The sequence below is a fragment of the Cherax quadricarinatus genome, chromosome 64, assembly GCF_038502225.1.
Source record: "Cherax quadricarinatus isolate ZL_2023a chromosome 64, ASM3850222v1, whole genome shotgun sequence".
Taxonomy (NCBI): domain Eukaryota; kingdom Metazoa; phylum Arthropoda; class Malacostraca; order Decapoda; family Parastacidae; genus Cherax; species Cherax quadricarinatus.
In genome coordinates this window covers 2,295,226-2,313,207 of record NC_091355.1, presented here as the reverse complement: position 1 = coordinate 2,313,207, position 17,982 = coordinate 2,295,226, and the positions used below count along the sequence as shown (strand labels likewise).

Below are 17,982 nucleotides of genomic sequence, written 5' to 3'. Positions count from 1 at the left end.
AGCTAATGGGATACTTTTTCTACATTATAGGTGTCAGCACTAATAAGAACTACTACAATGTTGTCCAGGGTGACAGAGCAGAGACCAGGCATTACCAAGATTCTCTAAAACTCGACGGTGAGTTCACCGGCGTCACATCTAGCAAAGAGACATACCAGAAACACGAGTCAGTTTCACATTCTGAGCGCCTTGTACACCAAGATAATATCAAGTTTGACGGTGAGATGGAGACCATCATGTCCTCTTCTCAATCTGAATACTTTGAAAAATCTGGTGATAGACCTAAATTGCAACGGAAGAAGACGTGGACAAAACTGGAAGGAGAGATGTACATGAACCGATCCAGTGAGGAGTACAAGGCATACCAACAATCTGAAAAGTCTCAAATTACCAAACATGAAGATAATTTAAAGATGGAAGGAGAATTTGAGGGGAAAACAAGGGAATCTTTGATAATGAAAGGTGACAGAGTACCTGCCAAACGTCACCCAGATAACTTAAAGCTAGAGGGATCATTTGAAGGGAAGCTGGCAGAAGGTGCCCCTCATGGTGAGAGGGCCCCAGTGAAAAAGCACCCAGATAATCTGAAAATGGAAGGTGACTTTGAAGGAAAACCTGTTGATGGAGCTCCAGTTGGAGAAAAAGCAGGTATAAAGCGCTACCCAGATAACCTAAAGCTCTCAGGTGACATTGAAACTCGACCAGCTGGAGAAGTTCCATTGGCTGAGAGACAACAAATCAAAAGATATCCAGACAACTTACGCATGGAAGGAGAATTTACAGGACGTTCTCGAAGTCGTAGCCCAGTGAAAGGAGAGCGTTCCATGCCTAAGCACCATCCTGACAATCTTAAGATGGAAGGGACCTTTGAGGGTACAGTAAGAAGTAAGAGTCCTACAAAGGGTGAACGTGTATCTCCCAAGAAGCACCCTGATAACTTAAAGGTAGAAGGAGATTTCATGGGTCGATCACCCGAGTCCCCACCCAAGGGAGAGCGTGCTGCAATCAGAAAGCATCCTGATAACCTCAAGATGGAAGGGGATTTCGAATCTACACCAAGAGGTCGAAGTCCAGTTAAAGGAGATAGAGCTAAAACCAAGAAACATGCAGATAATCTTAAACTTCAGGGAGAATTTGAAGGAAAATCAAATGACACTACTCCTGTCAGAGGAGAGCGAGCCAAGGTAGTTCGGCACGAAGATCAATTACATATGGAGGGAGAGTTCAATGTAGAAAGAAAAGAACAAGTGATATTCAAAGGTGAAAGAGCTGAAATAAAAAGGCATGAAGATTCTTTGAAGATGGAGGGAAGTTTTACAGGCAAACAATATGATTATCAGAAGTTTCAAGGAGAAAAAACACATGTGGTAAAGCATGAAGACAACCTGCGACTGCAAGGTGATTTCATGGCTCCTGAACCAGGAAAAGCTCCTGCAGGAGTCAGAGAACCAGTAAAGAAATATCCAGATAACATTAAATTATCAGGAGACTTCACTGGAAAACCTCGAGAAGATGCTCCACATGGGGAAAGAGCACCAATCAAGAGGCATCCAGACAACCTACATATGACTGGGGATTTCCAAGGAAAGGAAGACGAATATAGAATTATCAAAGGTGAGAGAGTCAAGGTTGTGCGTCATGAAGATAATCTACACATGGAAGGAGACTTCACTGGCAAGGAACATGAGCACATAACAATTGGTGAGAGAGCGTCTGTGAAAAGGCATCCAGACAATTTAAAAATGGATGGGGATTTCGTTGGTAAACCAAGAGAAGATGCACCACATGGCGAGAGAGCACCTATTAAAAGGCATCCAGACAATCTTCGCATGGAGGGTGACTTTTCAGCTCCAAAACCAGAAGAAGCACCAAGGGCAGATCGAGCACAAACAAAAAAACATCCAGACAATCTACATATGACAGGAGACTTCACTGGAAAAGAAGAAAATTATAAAGTTGTGAGAGGTGAAAGAGTTGAAGTTGTCCGAAGAGAAGACAACTTACGTGTTGAAGGAGAGTTCACCGGAAAAGAATATGAACAAGTACGAGTTGGAGAGAGAGCTACTGTCAAGAAACACCCTGACAACCTTCGTATGGATGGGGATTTCTATGCACCATCACATGAAGATGTACCTCGAGGGGAGCGTGCTCCTGTCAAGAAACATCCTGACAATCTCAAGATGTCTGGAGACTTTGAAGGAAAACCTCGTGAAGATGCTCCTTATACAAAGAGATCACCTGTTAAGAAACATCCTGATAACCTCCGTATGGAGGGTGACTTCATTGCTCCTACTCCTGAAGAGGCTCCACGTGGTGAACGAGCTCCTGTTAAGCGACAAGTTGACAATTTACATATGACTGGAGAATTCCAAGGAAAGGAGGAAGAATACAGAATTGTTCGAGGAGAGAGAGTACAAGTAGTTCGTCGTGAGGACAACTTACACATGGAGGGAGAATTCATTGGGAAAGAGCACGAGCAGGTTACAATTGGTGAAAGAGCAACAATTAAGAAACATGAGGACAATCTTCGTATGGTTGGAGATTTCACTGGGAAACCTCGTGAAGAAGCACCATATTCAGAAAGGGCTCCAGTCAAGAGACATCCAGACAATCTTCGCATGGATGGAGATTTCTATGCTCCAACACCTGAAGATGCTCCAAGAGGGGAGCGTGCCCCTGTTAAGAAACATCCAGACAACCTTAAGATGGTTGGTGATTTTGAAGGAAAACCTCGGGAAGATGCTCCTTATGGCCAACGAGCACCTGTTAAGAAGCATCCTGATAATCTTCAGATGGATGGTGACTTTTATGCTCCGGCCCCTGGTGAAGCTCCAAGAGGAGAACGTGCTCCTGTTAAGAGACATCCTGACAACCTAAAGATGGCTGGTGACTTTGAAGGAAAGCCTCGTGAAGATGCTCCTTATGCAGAACGAGCTACTGTCAAGAAACACCCTGATAATCTTCGTATGGATGGAGACTTCTATGCACCATCACCTGAAGATGTGCCGCAAGGGGAACGTGCTCCTGTCAAAAAGCATCCTGACAATTTGAAAATGGATGGAGACTTTCAAGGTAAACCCCGAGAAGATGCTCCTTATGCACAGAGAGCTCCAGTCAAAAAACATCCAGACAATCTTCGTATGGATGGCGATTTTTATGCTCCAACACCTGGAGAAGCCCCGAGAGGGGAACGTGCTCCTGTTAAGCGACAAGTTGACAATTTACACATGACTGGAGAATTCCAAGGAAAGGAAGAAGAATACAGAATTGTTCGAGGAGAGAGAGTACAAGTAGTTCGTCGTGAGGACAACCTTCGTATGGAAGGAGAATTTATTGGGAAAGAACATGAAGAGGTTACAGTTGGTGAAAGAGCAACAATTAAGAAACATGAGGATAATCTTCGTATGGTTGGAGATTTCACTGGGAAACCTCGTGAAGAAGCACCACACTCAGAAAGGGCTCCAGTCAAGAGACATCCAGACAATCTTCGCATGGATGGAGATTTCTATGCTCCAACACCTGAAGATGCTCCAAGAGGGGAGCGTGCCCCTGTTAAGAAACATCCAGACAGCCTTAAGATGGTTGGTGACTTTGAAGGAAAACCTCGGGAAGATGCTCCTTATGGCCAACGAGCACCTGTTAAGAAGCATCCTGATAATCTTCAGATGGATGGTGACTTCTATGCTCCAACCCCTGGTGAAGCTCCAAGAGGAGAACGTGCCCCTGTTAAGAAACATCCTGACAACCTCAAAATGATTGGCAACTTTGAAGGAAAGCCTCGGGAGGATGCTCCATATGCACAGCGAGCACCAGTTAAGAAACACCCTGATAATCTTCGTATGGATGGAGACTTTTATGCACCCACCCCTGGAGAAGCTCCAAGAGGTGAGCGTGCTCCTGTTCAGAAGCATCCTGACAACCTCAAGATGGTTGGTGACTTTGAAGGAAAGCCTCGGGAAGATGCTCCATATGCACAGCGAGCACCAGTCAAGAAACACCCTGATAATCTTCGTATGGATGGAGACTTCTATGCACCATCACCTGAAGATGTGCCACGAGGGGAACGTGCTCCTGTCAAGAAACATCCAGATAACCTTAAGATGTCTGGAGACTTCGAAGGAAAGTCTCTGGAAGATGCTCCCTATGGGCAGCGAGCACCAGTCAAGAAACATCCTGATAATCTACGTATGGATGGGGACTTTTATGCACCAACACCTGAAGAAGCTCCAAGAGGGGAGCGTGCTCCTGTTCAAAAGCATCCTGACAATCTCAAGATGGTTGGTGACTTTGAAGGAAAACCTCGTGAAGATGCTCCTCATGCAGAAAGGGCTCCTATCAAAAGGCATCCAGACAATCTTCATTTGGATGGTGATTTTTATGCTCCAACACCTGGAGAAGCCCCAAGAGGGGAACGTGCTCCTGTTAAGCGACAAGTTGACAATTTACACATGACTGGAGAATTCCAAGGAAAGGAAGAAGAATATAGAATTGTTCGAGGAGAGAGAGTACAAGTAGTTCGTCGTGAGGACAACTTACGCATGGAGGGAGAATTCTTTGGGAAAGAGCATGAGCAGATTACAATTGGTGAAAGAGCAACAATTAAGAAACATGAGGACAATCTTCGTATGGTTGGAGATTTCACTGGGAAACCTCGTGAAGAAGCACCATATTCAGAAAGGGCTCCAGTCAAGAGACATCCAGACAATCTTCGCATGGATGGAGATTTCTATGCTCCAACACCTGAAGATGCTCCAAGAGGGGAGCGTGCCCCTGTTAAGAAACATCCAGACAACCTTAAGATGGTTGGCAAATTTGAAGGAAAGCCTCGGGAAGATGCTCCTTATGGTCAACGAGCACCTGTTAAGAAGCATCCTGATAATCTTCAGATGGATGGTGACTTCTATGCTCCAACCCCTGGTGAAGCTCCAAGAGGGGAACGTGCTCCTGTTAAAAAACATCCTGACAACCTCAAAATGATTGGTGACTTTGAAGGAAAGCCTCAGGAGGATGCTCCATATGCACAGCGAGCACCAGTCAAGAAACACCCTGATAATCTTCGTATGGATGGGGACTTTTATGCACCCACCCCTGGAGAAGCTCCAAGAGGTGAGCGTGCACCTGTTCAGAAGCATCCTGACAACCTCAAGATGGTTGGTGACTTTGAAGGAAAGCCTCGTGAAGATGCACCTTATGCAGAAAGAGCTCCAGTCAAAAAACATCCTGATAATCTTCGTATGGATGGTGATTTCTATGCTCCATCACCTGAAGATGTGCCACGAGGAGAGCGTGCCCCTGTCAAGAAACATCCTGACAACTTAAGAATGGATGGAGACTTCCAAGGTAAACCACGAGAGGATGCTCCCTATGCACAGAGGGCCCCTGTTAAGAAACATCCAGACAATCTTCGCATGGATGGTGATTTCTATGCTCCAAGTCCTGGAGAAGCACCAAGAGGAGAGCGAGCTCCTGTTCAGAAACATCCTGACAACCTGAAGATGGTTGGAGATTTTGAAGGAAAACCTCGGGAAGATGCTCCATATGCTGAAAGAGCTCCTGTCAAGAAACACCCAGATAATCTTCGCATGGATGGAGACTTTTATGCCCCATCTCCTGAAGATGCTCCTCGAGGGGAACGAGCACCAGTTAAGAAGCATCCAGACAATCTGAAGATGTCTGGAGACTTTGAAGGAAAGCCTAGAGATGATGCTCCTTATGCTCAGAGAGAGCCAGTGAAGAGACATCCTGATAACCTTCATATGGATGGAGATTTCTATGCACCAACACCTGAAGAAGCTCCACGGGGTGAGCGAGCACCTGTGAAACGTCATCTTGATAATCTGCAAATGACGGGAGAATTCCAAGGAAAAGAAGAACATACAGTCATCCGAGGTGAAAGAGTTGAAGTTGTTCGAAGAGAAGATAATTTACGAATGGAAGGAGAATTCTTTGGTAAAGAGCATGAGGAAGTGACAATTGGAGAACGAGCAACTGTTAAAAGACATCCAGATAACCTACGCATGGTTGGAGACTTTGAGGGAAAGCCTAAGGAGGATGCTCCCTATGCACAGCGTGCCCCTGTCAAGAAACATCCTGACAACCTGCGAATGGATGGGGACTTCTATGCCCCAACACACGAAGATGCACCAAGAGGAGAACGTGCACCTGTGAAGAAACATCCTGACAATCTTAAGATGACTGGAGACTTTGAAGGAAAACCACGAGAAGATGCTCCCTATGCACAGCGTTCCCCTGTCAAGAAACATCCTGATAATCTTCGGATGGATGGTGATTTTTATGCACCAACCCCAGGAGAGGCTCCAAGAGGAGAACGTGCACCCGTGAAGAAACACCCTGACAACCTTAAAATGGTTGGTGATTTTGAAGGAAAGCCTCGTGAAGATGTTCCATATGCACAGAGAGCTCCTGTCACTAAACATCCTGACAATCTCCGTATGGGTGGGGACTTTTATGCTCCAACACATGAAGATGCACCACGAGGAGAACGTGCACCTGTGAAGAAACATCCTGACAATCTTAAGATGACTGGAGACTTTGAAGGAAAACCACGAGAAGATGCTCCCTATGCACAGCGTTCCCCTGTCAAGAAACATCCTGATAATCTTCGTATGGATGGTGACTTCTATGCTCCAACCCCAGAAGAAGCTCCAAGAGGAGAACGTGCACCTGTGAAGAAACACCCTGACAACCTAAAGATGGTTGGAGACTTTGAAGGGAAACCTCGAGAAGATGCTCCCTATGCAGAAAGGGCCCCTGTGAAGAAACATCCTGATAATCTTCATATGGATGGAGAATTTTATGCACCTAAACCTGGAGAGGCTCCCCATGGGGAACGAGCACCCATCAAAAAACATCCAGACAATCTTACGATGGTAGGCGAATTTGTAGGAAAACCTCGGGAGGATGCTCCATATGCTCAGAGAGCCCCCATTAAGAAGCACCCTGACAACCTTCAAATGAATGGAGAATTTTATGCACCAACACCTTCAGAAGCACCACGAGGGGAACGAGCCCCTACTAAGAAACATCCTGACAATTTAATCATGGCTGGTGATTTTGAAGGAAAGCCACGTGAAGATGCACCCCATGCAGAAAGGGCTCCTGTCAAAAAGCATCCTGATAATCTTCACATGGATGGAGTCTTCTATGCTCCAACACCTGGAGAAGCTCCCCAAGGTGTACGAGCACCAATCAAGAGACATACTGATAATCTTCATATGACTGGAGAATTTCAGGGAAAGGAAGAATATACAGTTCTTCGAGGAGAGAGATCTGAAGTCATTAGACGAGAAGACAACTTACGAATGGAGGGAGAATTTACTGGCAAGGAGTATGAACAAGTTACAATTGGAGAAAGAGCAACTGTCAAGAAACATCCAGACAACCTTCGTATGGTTGGAGATTTCACAGGAAAACCCCATGAAGAGGCACCATTTGCTGAGAGGGCTCCAGTCAAAAAACACCCAGACAATCTTCGCTTGGATGGAAACTTTTATGCACCATCACATGAAGATGCACCAAGAGGAGAACGAGCACCAGTTAAAAGGCATCCAGACAATTTGAAGATGGTTGGAGATTTTGAAGGAAAACCTAAAGAGGATGCTCCATATGTTCAAAGAGAACCAGTTAAGAAACATACAGACAATCTCCGCATGGATGGTGACTTCTATGCACCAACACCAGAAGAAGTTCCAAGAGGTGAACGTGCTCCTGTGAAGAAACATCCTGACAACCTAAGAATGGCAGGAGATTTTGAAGGAAAGCCTAAAGAGGATGCTCCTTATGCTGAGAGAGCTCCGGTCAAGAAACATCCTGACAATCTTCGCATGGATGGAGATTTTTATGCTCCAAGACCTGAAGATGCTCCACGAGGAGAACGTGCACCCATCAAAAAACACCCTGATAATTTGAAAATGGTCGGAGAGTTTGAGGGCAAACCTCGAGAGAAAGCTCCTTACACACAAAGGGAACCTGGTAAGAAACATCCAGATAATCTCCACATGGATGGGGATTTCTATGCACCCACCCCTGGAGAAGCTCCAAGAGGTGAGCGTGCACCTGTTCAGAAGCATCCTGATAACCTCAAGATGGTTGGTGACTTCGAAGGAAGGCCTCGTGAAGATGCACCTTATGCAGAAAGAGCTCCAGTCAAAAAGCATCCTGATAATCTTCGTATGGATGGTGATTTCTATGCTCCATCACCTGAAGATGTGCCACGAGGAGAGCGTGCCCCTGTCAAGAAACATCCTGACAACTTAAGAATGGATGGAGACTTCCAAGGTAAACCACGAGAGGATGCTCCCTATGCACAGAGGGCCCCTGTTAAGAAACATCCAGACAATCTTCGCATGGATGGTGATTTCTATGCTCCAAGTCCTGGAGAAGCACCAAGAGGAGAGCGAGCTCCTGTTCAGAAACATCCTGACAACCTGAAGATGGTTGGAGATTTTGAAGGAAAACCTCGGGAAGATGCTCCATATGCTGAAAGAGCTCCTGTCAAGAAACACCCAGATAATCTTCGCATGGATGGAGACTTTTATGCCCCATCTCCTGAAGATGCTCCTCGAGGGGAACGAGCACCAGTTAAGAAGCATCCAGACAATCTGAAGATGTCTGGAGACTTTGAAGGAAAGCCTAGAGATGATGCTCCTTATGCTCAGAGAGAGCCAGTGAAGAGACATCCTGATAACCTTCATATGGATGGAGATTTCTATGCACCAACACCTGAAGAAGCTCCACGGGGTGAGCGAGCACCTGTAAAACGTCATCTTGATAATCTGCAAATGACGGGAGAATTCCAAGGAAAAGAAGAACATACAGTGATCCGAGGTGAAAGAGTTGAAGTTGTTCGAAGAGAAGATAATTTACGAATGGAAGGAGAATTCTTTGGTAAAGAGCATGAGGAAGTGACAATTGGAGAACGAGCAACTGTTAAAAGACATCCAGATAACCTACGCATGGTTGGAGACTTTGAGGGAAAGCCTAAGGAGGATGCTCCCTATGCACAGCGTGCCCCTGTCAAGAAACATCCTGACAACCTGCGAATGGATGGGGACTTCTATGCCCCAACACACGAAGATGCACCAAGAGGAGAACGTGCACCTGTGAAGAAACATCCTGACAATCTTAAGATGACTGGAGACTTTGAAGGAAAACCACGAGAAGATGCTCCCTATGCACAGCGTTCCCCTGTCAAGAAACATCCTGATAATCTTCGGATGGATGGTGACTTTTATGCACCAACCCCAGGAGAGGCTCCAAGAGGAGAACGTGCACCCGTGAAGAAACACCCTGACAACCTTAAAATGGTTGGTGACTTTGAAGGAAAGCCTCGTGAAGATGCTCCATATGCACAGAGAGCTCCTGTCACTAAACATCCTGACAATCTCCGTATGGATGGGGACTTTTATGCTCCAACACATAAAGATGCACCACGAGGAGAACGTGCACCTGTGAAGAAACATCCTGACAATCTTAAGATGACTGGAGACTTTGAAGGAAAACCACGAGAAGATGCTCCCTATGCACAGCGTTCCCCTGTCAAGAAACATCCTGATAATCTTCGTATGGATGGTGACTTTTATGCACCAACCCCAGGAGAGGCTCCAAGAGGAGAACGTGCACCCGTGAAGAAACACCCTGACAACCTTAAAATGGTTGGTGACTTTGAAGGAAAGCCTCGTGAGGATGCTCCATATGCACAGAGAGCTCCTGTCACTAAACATCCTGACAATCTCCGTATGGATGGGGACTTTTATGCTCCAACACATAAAGATGCACCACGAGGAGAACGTGCACCTGTGAAGAAACATCCTGACAATCTTAAGATGACTGGAGACTTTGAAGGAAAACCACGAGAAGATGCTCCCTATGCACAGCGTTCCCCTGTCAAGAAACATCCTGATAATCTTCGTATGGATGGTGACTTCTATGCTCCAACCCCAGAAGAAGCCCCAAGAGGAGAACGTGCACCTGTGAAGAAACACCCTGACAACCTAAAGATGGTTGGAGACTTTGAAGGAAAACCTCAGGAAGATGCTCCATATGCACAGAGAGCTCCTGTCACTAAACATCCTGACAATCTCCGTATGGATGGAGACTTTTATGCACCAACTCCTGGAGAAGCTCCAAGAGGGGAGCGTGCTCCTGTTCAAAAACATCCTGACAACTTAAAAATGTATGGTGACTTTGAGGGAAAGCCACGAGAGGATGCACCTTATGCTGAAAGAGCACCAGTCAAGAAACATCCTGACAATCTCCGTATGGATGGTGACTTCTATGCTCCAACACCTGGAGAGGCTCCAAAAGGGGAGCGTGCCCCTGTCAAGAAACACCCTGACAACCTGAAGATGGTTGGTGACTTTGAAGGAAAGCCTCGAGAAGATGCTCCTTATGCAAAAAGATCTCCTGTCAAGAAACATCCCGACAATCTCCGTATGGAGGGTGACTTCATTGCTCCTACTCCTGAAGATGCTCCACGTGGTGAACGAGCTCCTGTTAAGCGACAAGTTGATAACCTAAAGCTGACAGGAGAATTCCAGGGTAAAGAGGAGCACACAGTTTACAGAGGTGAGCGAGTCGAAACAATCAGAAGAGAAGACAACCTTAGAATGGAGGGTGAATTTACTGGTAAAGAATATGAACAGGTCACAATTGGAGAGCGAGCTTCTGTTCTGAGACATCCTGATAACCTGCATATGGATGGAGAGTTCACTGGAAAACCTCGTGAAGATGCTCCCCATGCTGTAAGAGCACCAGTCAAGAAACACCCTGATAATCTTCACATGGATGGAGATTTCTATGCACCATCTCCTGGAGAAGCTCCAAGAGGGGAGCGTGCACCTGTTCAGAAACATCCTGACAACCTTAGGATGACTGGAGACTTTGAAGGAAAGCCTCGCGAAGATGTTCCCTATGCTCAGCGAGCTCCTGTTACAAAACATCCTGACAATTTACACATGGATGGAGACTTCTATGCACCATCCCCTGAAGAAGCTCCAAGAGGAGAGCGAGCTCCTGTCAAGAAACATCCAGACAACCTTAGGATGACTGGAGACTTTGAGGGAAAGCCTCGGGAAGATGCTCCATATGCTCAGCGAGCCCCTGTTACAAAACATCCTGACAATCTACATATGGATGGAGACTTTTATGCCCCAACACCTGAAGATGCTCCAAGAGGAGAGCGAGCTCCTGTCAAGAAACATCCTGACAACCTTAGGATGACTGGAGACTTTGAAGGAAAGCCTCGGGAAGGTGCTCGCTATGCAGAGAGAGCCCCAGTCAAGAAACATCCTGATAATCTTCGAATGGATGGTGACTTTTATGCTCCAACTCCTGGAGAGGCTCCAAGAGGGGAGCGCGCACCTGTCCAGAAACATCCTGACAACCTTAAGATGGCTGGTGACTTTGAAGGAAAGCCTCGTGAAGATGCACCTTATGCTGAAAGAGCTCCAGTCAAGAAACACCCTGATAATCTTCGCATGGATGGAGACTTCTATGCTCCATCACCTGAGGATGCTCCAAGAGGAGAACGGGCTCCAATCAAGAAACATCCAGACAATCTCAAAATGGTTGGTGACTTTGAAGGAAAGCCTCGGGAAGATGCTCCCTATGCACAGAGAGCCCCTGTTACAAAACATCCTGATAATCTTCATATGGATGGAGATTTCTATGCGCCTACATCAGGAGATGCTCCTAGAGGGGAACGTGCACCTGTAAAGAAACATCCTGACAACTTAAAAATGTTAGGAGACTTTGAAGGCAAACCACGTGAGGATGCTCCTTATGCAGAAAGAGCTCCAGTGAAAAAACATCCTGATAATCTTCGCATGGATGGAGCTTTTTATGCTCCATCACCTGAAGATGCTCCACGAGGGGAACGGGCTCCAATCAAGAAACATCCAGACAACCTCAGGATGATTGGTGACTTTGAAGGAAAACCTCGAGAAGATGCTCCTTATGCTGAAAGAGCCCCTGTCAAGAAACATCCTGATAATCTCCACATGGATGGAGACTTCTATGCACCAACTCCAGAAGATGCTCCACGTGGGGAACGTGCACCAGTCAAGAGGCATCCTGATCATCTTAAGCCTGAGGGTGACTTCACTGGTAGGCCCAGAGATGAAGAGACTCTTTATGGAGAAAGAGCACAAATAAAACGTCATGAAGACAATTTGCACATGGAAGGAGAATGGGCTGGCCAGTCCAGTACCCACTACGACTATCCTGTAGTTTCTGGCATTCGTAGTGAGACACACCGCCATGTTGATAACTTAAGGCAGGAGGGAGAATTTTTGGGTAAGACTCAGTTTACTGATGATTATCAACTCCATCAGGTACAGCGGGCCCAAAAAGTAAAACATACTGACAACCTTACCATTGAGGGCAAATATCATCTTGATACCCTTCAAAAAGAAGAATATAAAATTCATAAGGGAGTTCGAGCAGAAATTAAGAAGCACACTGACAACTTGCATATGGAAGGAGAGTTTACAGGACGCCGGCATGATCAGATTCCAGTAAAGGGAGACAGAGCTCCTATTGTCCACCATCCTGACCATCTGCGCACAGATGGAGACTTTGAGGGAAAACCCACTGAAGAGGCTCCTCGTGGAGAACGAGCACCCATCAAGAAACACCCAGATAATCTTAAAATGGAAGGCACATTTGAAGGTAAACCTTTAGAGAGCCCTCTGAAGGGTGAGCGGGCTACAATTAAGAAACATGAAGATTCATTAAGAATGGAAGGAAGCTTTGAAGGACGTAGGAAGTCTGCCACTATCAGAGGTGAGCGAGCTGATGTTAAAAGACATTCTGACAATCTTCGAATGGAAGGTGACATGTCCTTTGTTAGGGATGAGGCAGTTATTAGAGGAGAAAGAGCAGAAATTTCTAAGCATGCTGATAATCTTAAAATGGAAGGAGAGCTCGAAATTACAAGAACATTATATGCTACAAAAGGTGAGAGAGTAGCTGTACAGAAACATGAAGATTCTTTGAAACTTGAAGGGGATATGCACATCACTAAAAAAGAAATGGCAACAAAGGGAGAGAGGGTTGAAATCAAGAAACAACTTGATCACTTGAAAACAGAAGGAGAATTTGAAGGAAAGGTGAAAACAACAGTTATGCAGAAAGGAGAAAGAGCTGAAATCAAGAAGCAACGAGATAATTTGAAGATGGAGGGTGACTTGAGCATTGAAAAGAAGACTTCAGTAATGAAGGGGGAGAGAGCTGTTATTAAAAAGCATGAAGATTCTCTCAAAATGGAAGGAAAATTTGAAGGCCGAAGAAAATCTGCCACATTTGGAAAAGGTGAAAGAGCAGATGTTAAAAAACCAAAGGACAACCTGAGACAAGAAGGGGAATTCGATGCAGCTCGCAAGACTTCAGTTGTAAAAGGTGAAAGAGCTGAAATTAAGAAGCATGAAGATAACTTAAAAATGGAGGGATCCTTGAATGTCACAAAGGAAACCACTGTTATCACAAAAGGTGAAAGAGCAGCAATCAAGAAACATGAAGACCATTTGAAGATGGAAGGAACCTTTGAAGGCAGAAGAAAGAGTGCATCAACATATAAAGGAGAACGTGTTGAAATTAGAAAACACGAAGATAATTTGAAAATGGAGGGCAAGTTTGAAGGCTTCCAGAGAACTAGTACCCCTACTAAAGATGGAGTAAAGAGAAATGAAACCTTCAGAGTAAAAGGAGAGAGAGTACATATAAAGAAACAAGAGGATAACTTGAAGATGGAGGGTGAATTCTATGGTCAATCCCCTGAAGTTAGTCCAATCAAGGGAGACAGAGCGGAAGTGAAGAAACCAAAAGATAATCTTTCAGTTACTGGCACATTTGATGGACGACCTAAAGACCTACCAGGAGTCGGAGAACGCCCGTCACCATATAAATATGATGACAATCTTAAAATGGAAGGTGATTTTGAAGGCAGAAGGAAAGGATCTCCAGGAAAAGGAGAACGTCTTCCACAAAAAAGACATCCTGACAACCTCAGATTGGAAGGTGACATTGATGGGCGCTCTAAGGATAGTCCAGGAATAGGTGAACGTCTTCCTCAAAAACGATACCCAGATAATTTAAAAATGGAAGGTAGTTTTGAGGGCAAAATGAGAGAAAGTCCAGGAGTAGGTGAGAGACTACAACAGAAGAGGTATCCAGACAATCTCAGATCAGAAGGTGACTTTGAAGGTATTGCAAGAACTAGTCCTGGTCCAGGTGAACGTCTGCAGCAGAAACGCTACCCAGATAATCTCAAGATGGAAGGCGACTTTGAAGGACGAGGTCGTACCTCTCCAGGTAAAGGTGACCGAGTTTCTCCAGCAAAGCATGGAGACAATCTAAGACTAGAAGGGGAATTCACCGGAACCAGACGGGACAGCAATATCATCAATGGAAAGGCTGAAGTTAAAGAGACTAAAGTCACTGCTGCAGCTGGAAGCACGGCAAAGACCCGGCGAGATACGGTTATACTGAAATCTGGAGAATCAGTAGCCACTAAAATAGAGGAATCAGCATCTCTTCAAAAATCCAGGTCAGAAAAAGCCGACTCGACTGAACACAGAGATGTACAGAAAATGGAGTCATACACTGCCGATGGCCGTAAAGTTACTAAGATCATTACTAAAGAAAGCCGAGAGACTAAGTCAGCCTCACGTGTTGAGTCTCGAGCCACAAGTGTAAAGAGTACTTCTGAACAGCGAAAGATCTCCTCTGCTGAAGGCAAGATTGAGACTTCAAGCACTGTTACAGCTAAAGGAACATCAAATGGTCAAACATTGAAAGCAAAATCTCCTCAACCAGCAGCTTCTCCCACTACTCCTACAGGGCACTCTCGACACAACCAGTCCTCCTTCTCTCTTGGCGAAGATGTCAGTATAATGGAAACTAAGACTCGTTCAAGTGGGGTTCAGAAATCCTCTTCCAGTAGTCAAATTAGTTTAGATCAAAAACTAGAATCAACAGCCTCCACGCGAGAGATGGCATCCTCGCTTCGGCAAGCCGATGCCCTAGACCTCCGTGGTGGTAGCAAGACAGAAACAGCACATGGGGCAACTCATTCAACCCACATAGCAGGGGCATCTCAAGAGGAATACCGTAAGTGGTCTGCAAATCATCAGCAACAGAGTGAGCAGAGACGGGTATCCAGCAGCACCACAAGGACGGAGACACAGAGAGTGGCTAGAGGGCGAGGTAATTCCTCCTCAATCACCTTCCACTCAGAATATGATCCATGGAGGGATGCGACCATTACCCGAAGGGGCGAGTGGCAGATTGTAACTCCATGTCCTGCTTCTCTTCTCGAAACTCGATCCTCGACCTACAAACCTACACACAGCGGAAAGGATCATAAATTTTATCTTCCGATAGTCGAGTGATCAAGATGCTGAAACATACAAGATTTGACATTACTTCCCGATCAAAACTTACTACAATATAATTTTTTTTTTATCCTGGAGACCAAAAGGGTCTTACTTTCTTACGCACAGCAATGCTCATTTTTAATCTGTGATGATGACCGCCTTATGTGACCGCCTCCAGTGTATTGACAATATTACCTTCATACTGTGATGACTCTAATAATACATTTTTGTCAACTACTCAGCTATTAGGACAGCTATTTATAATATTATCCTCGCTATTATCAAAGAATGCCATCACAAATTCACTTTCCTATTTTTATATAATCTTGACTAAGAATATAATTTTGTAATCAAAATGAATATGACAATACGTGCTTTTATATTAAGTATGGCTTAGTGATTGAAAGGGACAATTTATTGAGAATAGCAAATAAGTGATAACAGTAGCTAGAGGCAATGCTACTCATCTGCTCTAGCTTGTTAAGATTGGGGACATCTCTTAACAATTTACAGTAGATGGTAGCTGCCAATTAGCCTCTGTCTCCGGCCAGGCTTTCCCTAGGCCTAAGGCAGATGGCACTAGGCCTTGGCATGTTGTGACCAAACTTTTGACCTGCCCACTCAGCCTGTGGCCCACCCAGACCTTAGTCTCCTTGCCATTATGGGCTACAGCTTTCTCAAATGGTGCTTGGTTATTTAATATACCTGTTTTATAGTGAAAAAAATGTGTGCATCTATGCATTTAAAGCATTTTTTTATAACAAAATATATACATGAATCCGATGTTTAATACTGTTTTAATGTTGGTTTTCTTCTACAGATGTATTATTTATTTAAGAAGCGATTGTGTTAGGTGACTTTATTTTGGAGCTTGACTTGGGTCAAGCAACCAGACTGTTGGTGCCATAAGTCGGCTGTGAGGCGTTGAGTGGCGCCTCTATGCTCACAACACAACAACGGCCACTATAATGCCCAAGCTTGAGACAAGGCAATAAATTAAATTTTATTGATCCTAAGTCTGTTTAAGTCTGCCCTGGGAAAAATAATACTCATACTCTTTAACCATACCTATTCCTGATACACGCACAAGCATACATAAATATTGACCTGTCCTCCTAACTCACTACGTTGGTGTCGTACTGTATTAAGTGCCTATTTTTCTTCATAAACTACTTTCAGTTGCATCCATTTAGGGTTCCAGGATAAATGTCCTCGTCTCATACCATTATTATAATAAAATTATTATAATAAAAAAGAAGCGCTAAACCACAAGGGCTATACAGCTCGTCTCATACCAAGTCTCCTTAATTGGAAAGGAAATATTATAGAAATAACACTTGGCTAAATGTCGATTAACTAAATTTAACAATGTAATATAAAAAGCCAATGAGAAAATATAGGAAGCTGAGACTGTTTTGATGAACTAACAAAACGAGCAACCACCTAGATGGCTCAGGAAATCAATGTATCAGAAAACCAATGTTCATATTTCAGTGACGCTTTCAGCTTTTTTTGTTTCTTCAGTCTTGAATTATAGTTACAAACCGACGTTTGTTTAGGAGGACGAGTTGCAAACACACCTCTGCTTGCACGACGCCACAAGTTTACAGTTCCCTCGCACACTTTTCATTTAACAGTCACGGATTCTAATCACCTCAGTAATAGCTGCTGATTGCTGCATATATTTCAAAATCCACAAAAGTCATCATCATAGATAAGGGCACTGGAAATACCTCAGCCAGTCTCTTACATCACTGTCAGGACACTGATGCTCCATACAGTGCAGTATTCCTTGAGGATGAACTCTGGCTTGTGATTTTTGGGATGACTATTGTATTCCTAAGATTTTTTGGTTACAATTTTATTTCACTGATTTAGCCTCTTCAAGTCTTGGGTTTATTTGTTATAATTTTGATGGTCTCACTTAAGAAGCATCGCTTTCTGCTACGCACACTGGAGAGAGCTTTTGTGCTTCATGTTATTAAGATGTAAAATGTATAACCATTTCAAATGTGATACTACAGTTAGCTTATGAATAAAGTGCTCGCTTGTTGCCCCTATGTCTGTAATAAGTTCCCCTTTTCTGACCTTATGGACAGTAATGTTTATTTTGGGATTTATTATTATTTGCATATTTTTTTGACTGGCATGGCTATAAGCATTGCTGCAGTACTTGACGTTATGTATAATACGCTTACATCTCTCCTCAGCCTTAAACTGGAGGCACTGTGGTTCTCAAGCACTAACTTGTTCTCGAGAACTAACAATATGGTTCTCAAGCTCTAACTTGTTTTCGAGAACTAAGGAATCACTCCAAACTAGAGAAAAATGTTGACCGATATGCCAGTGGCGTATTATTAGTATAGAATACCGACAAGCTAATGAATAATACATGTGCAACACTTGGATATCTTTATTGCAGAGTCTGCTATGCAATAAACTTCTAGTTGAATACAAAATGGATTTAGTACACAGTGATCTTGAAGTAGTCTATCTCCCTTGAAGGACGGGACTGATTCCTTCAATATTACTTCGTCTCCAGTATTATTTTCGACTGAAGGCTGCTGCTGTGCAGGCAAACATTTCA

At 44.3% G+C, this 17,982-nt stretch overlaps 1 protein-coding gene across 2 annotated transcripts in view; it reads left to right on the top strand.

Moving 5' to 3' along the window:
* Window positions 1–17,448, top strand: part of LOC128699978 (uncharacterized) — a 128,886-nt gene extending 111,438 nt beyond the window's left edge. For both annotated transcript variants that reach the window (XM_053792835.2, XM_070098703.1), the window contains one exon: window positions 31–17,448. In XM_053792835.2, the coding sequence (XP_053648810.2) occupies window positions 31–15,410 (15,380 nt within the window). In that variant the 3' untranslated portion in view covers window positions 15,411–17,448. The remainder of the gene's footprint in view (window positions 1–30) is intronic.
* The last annotated feature ends 534 nt before the right edge of the window (window positions 17,449–17,982 follow it).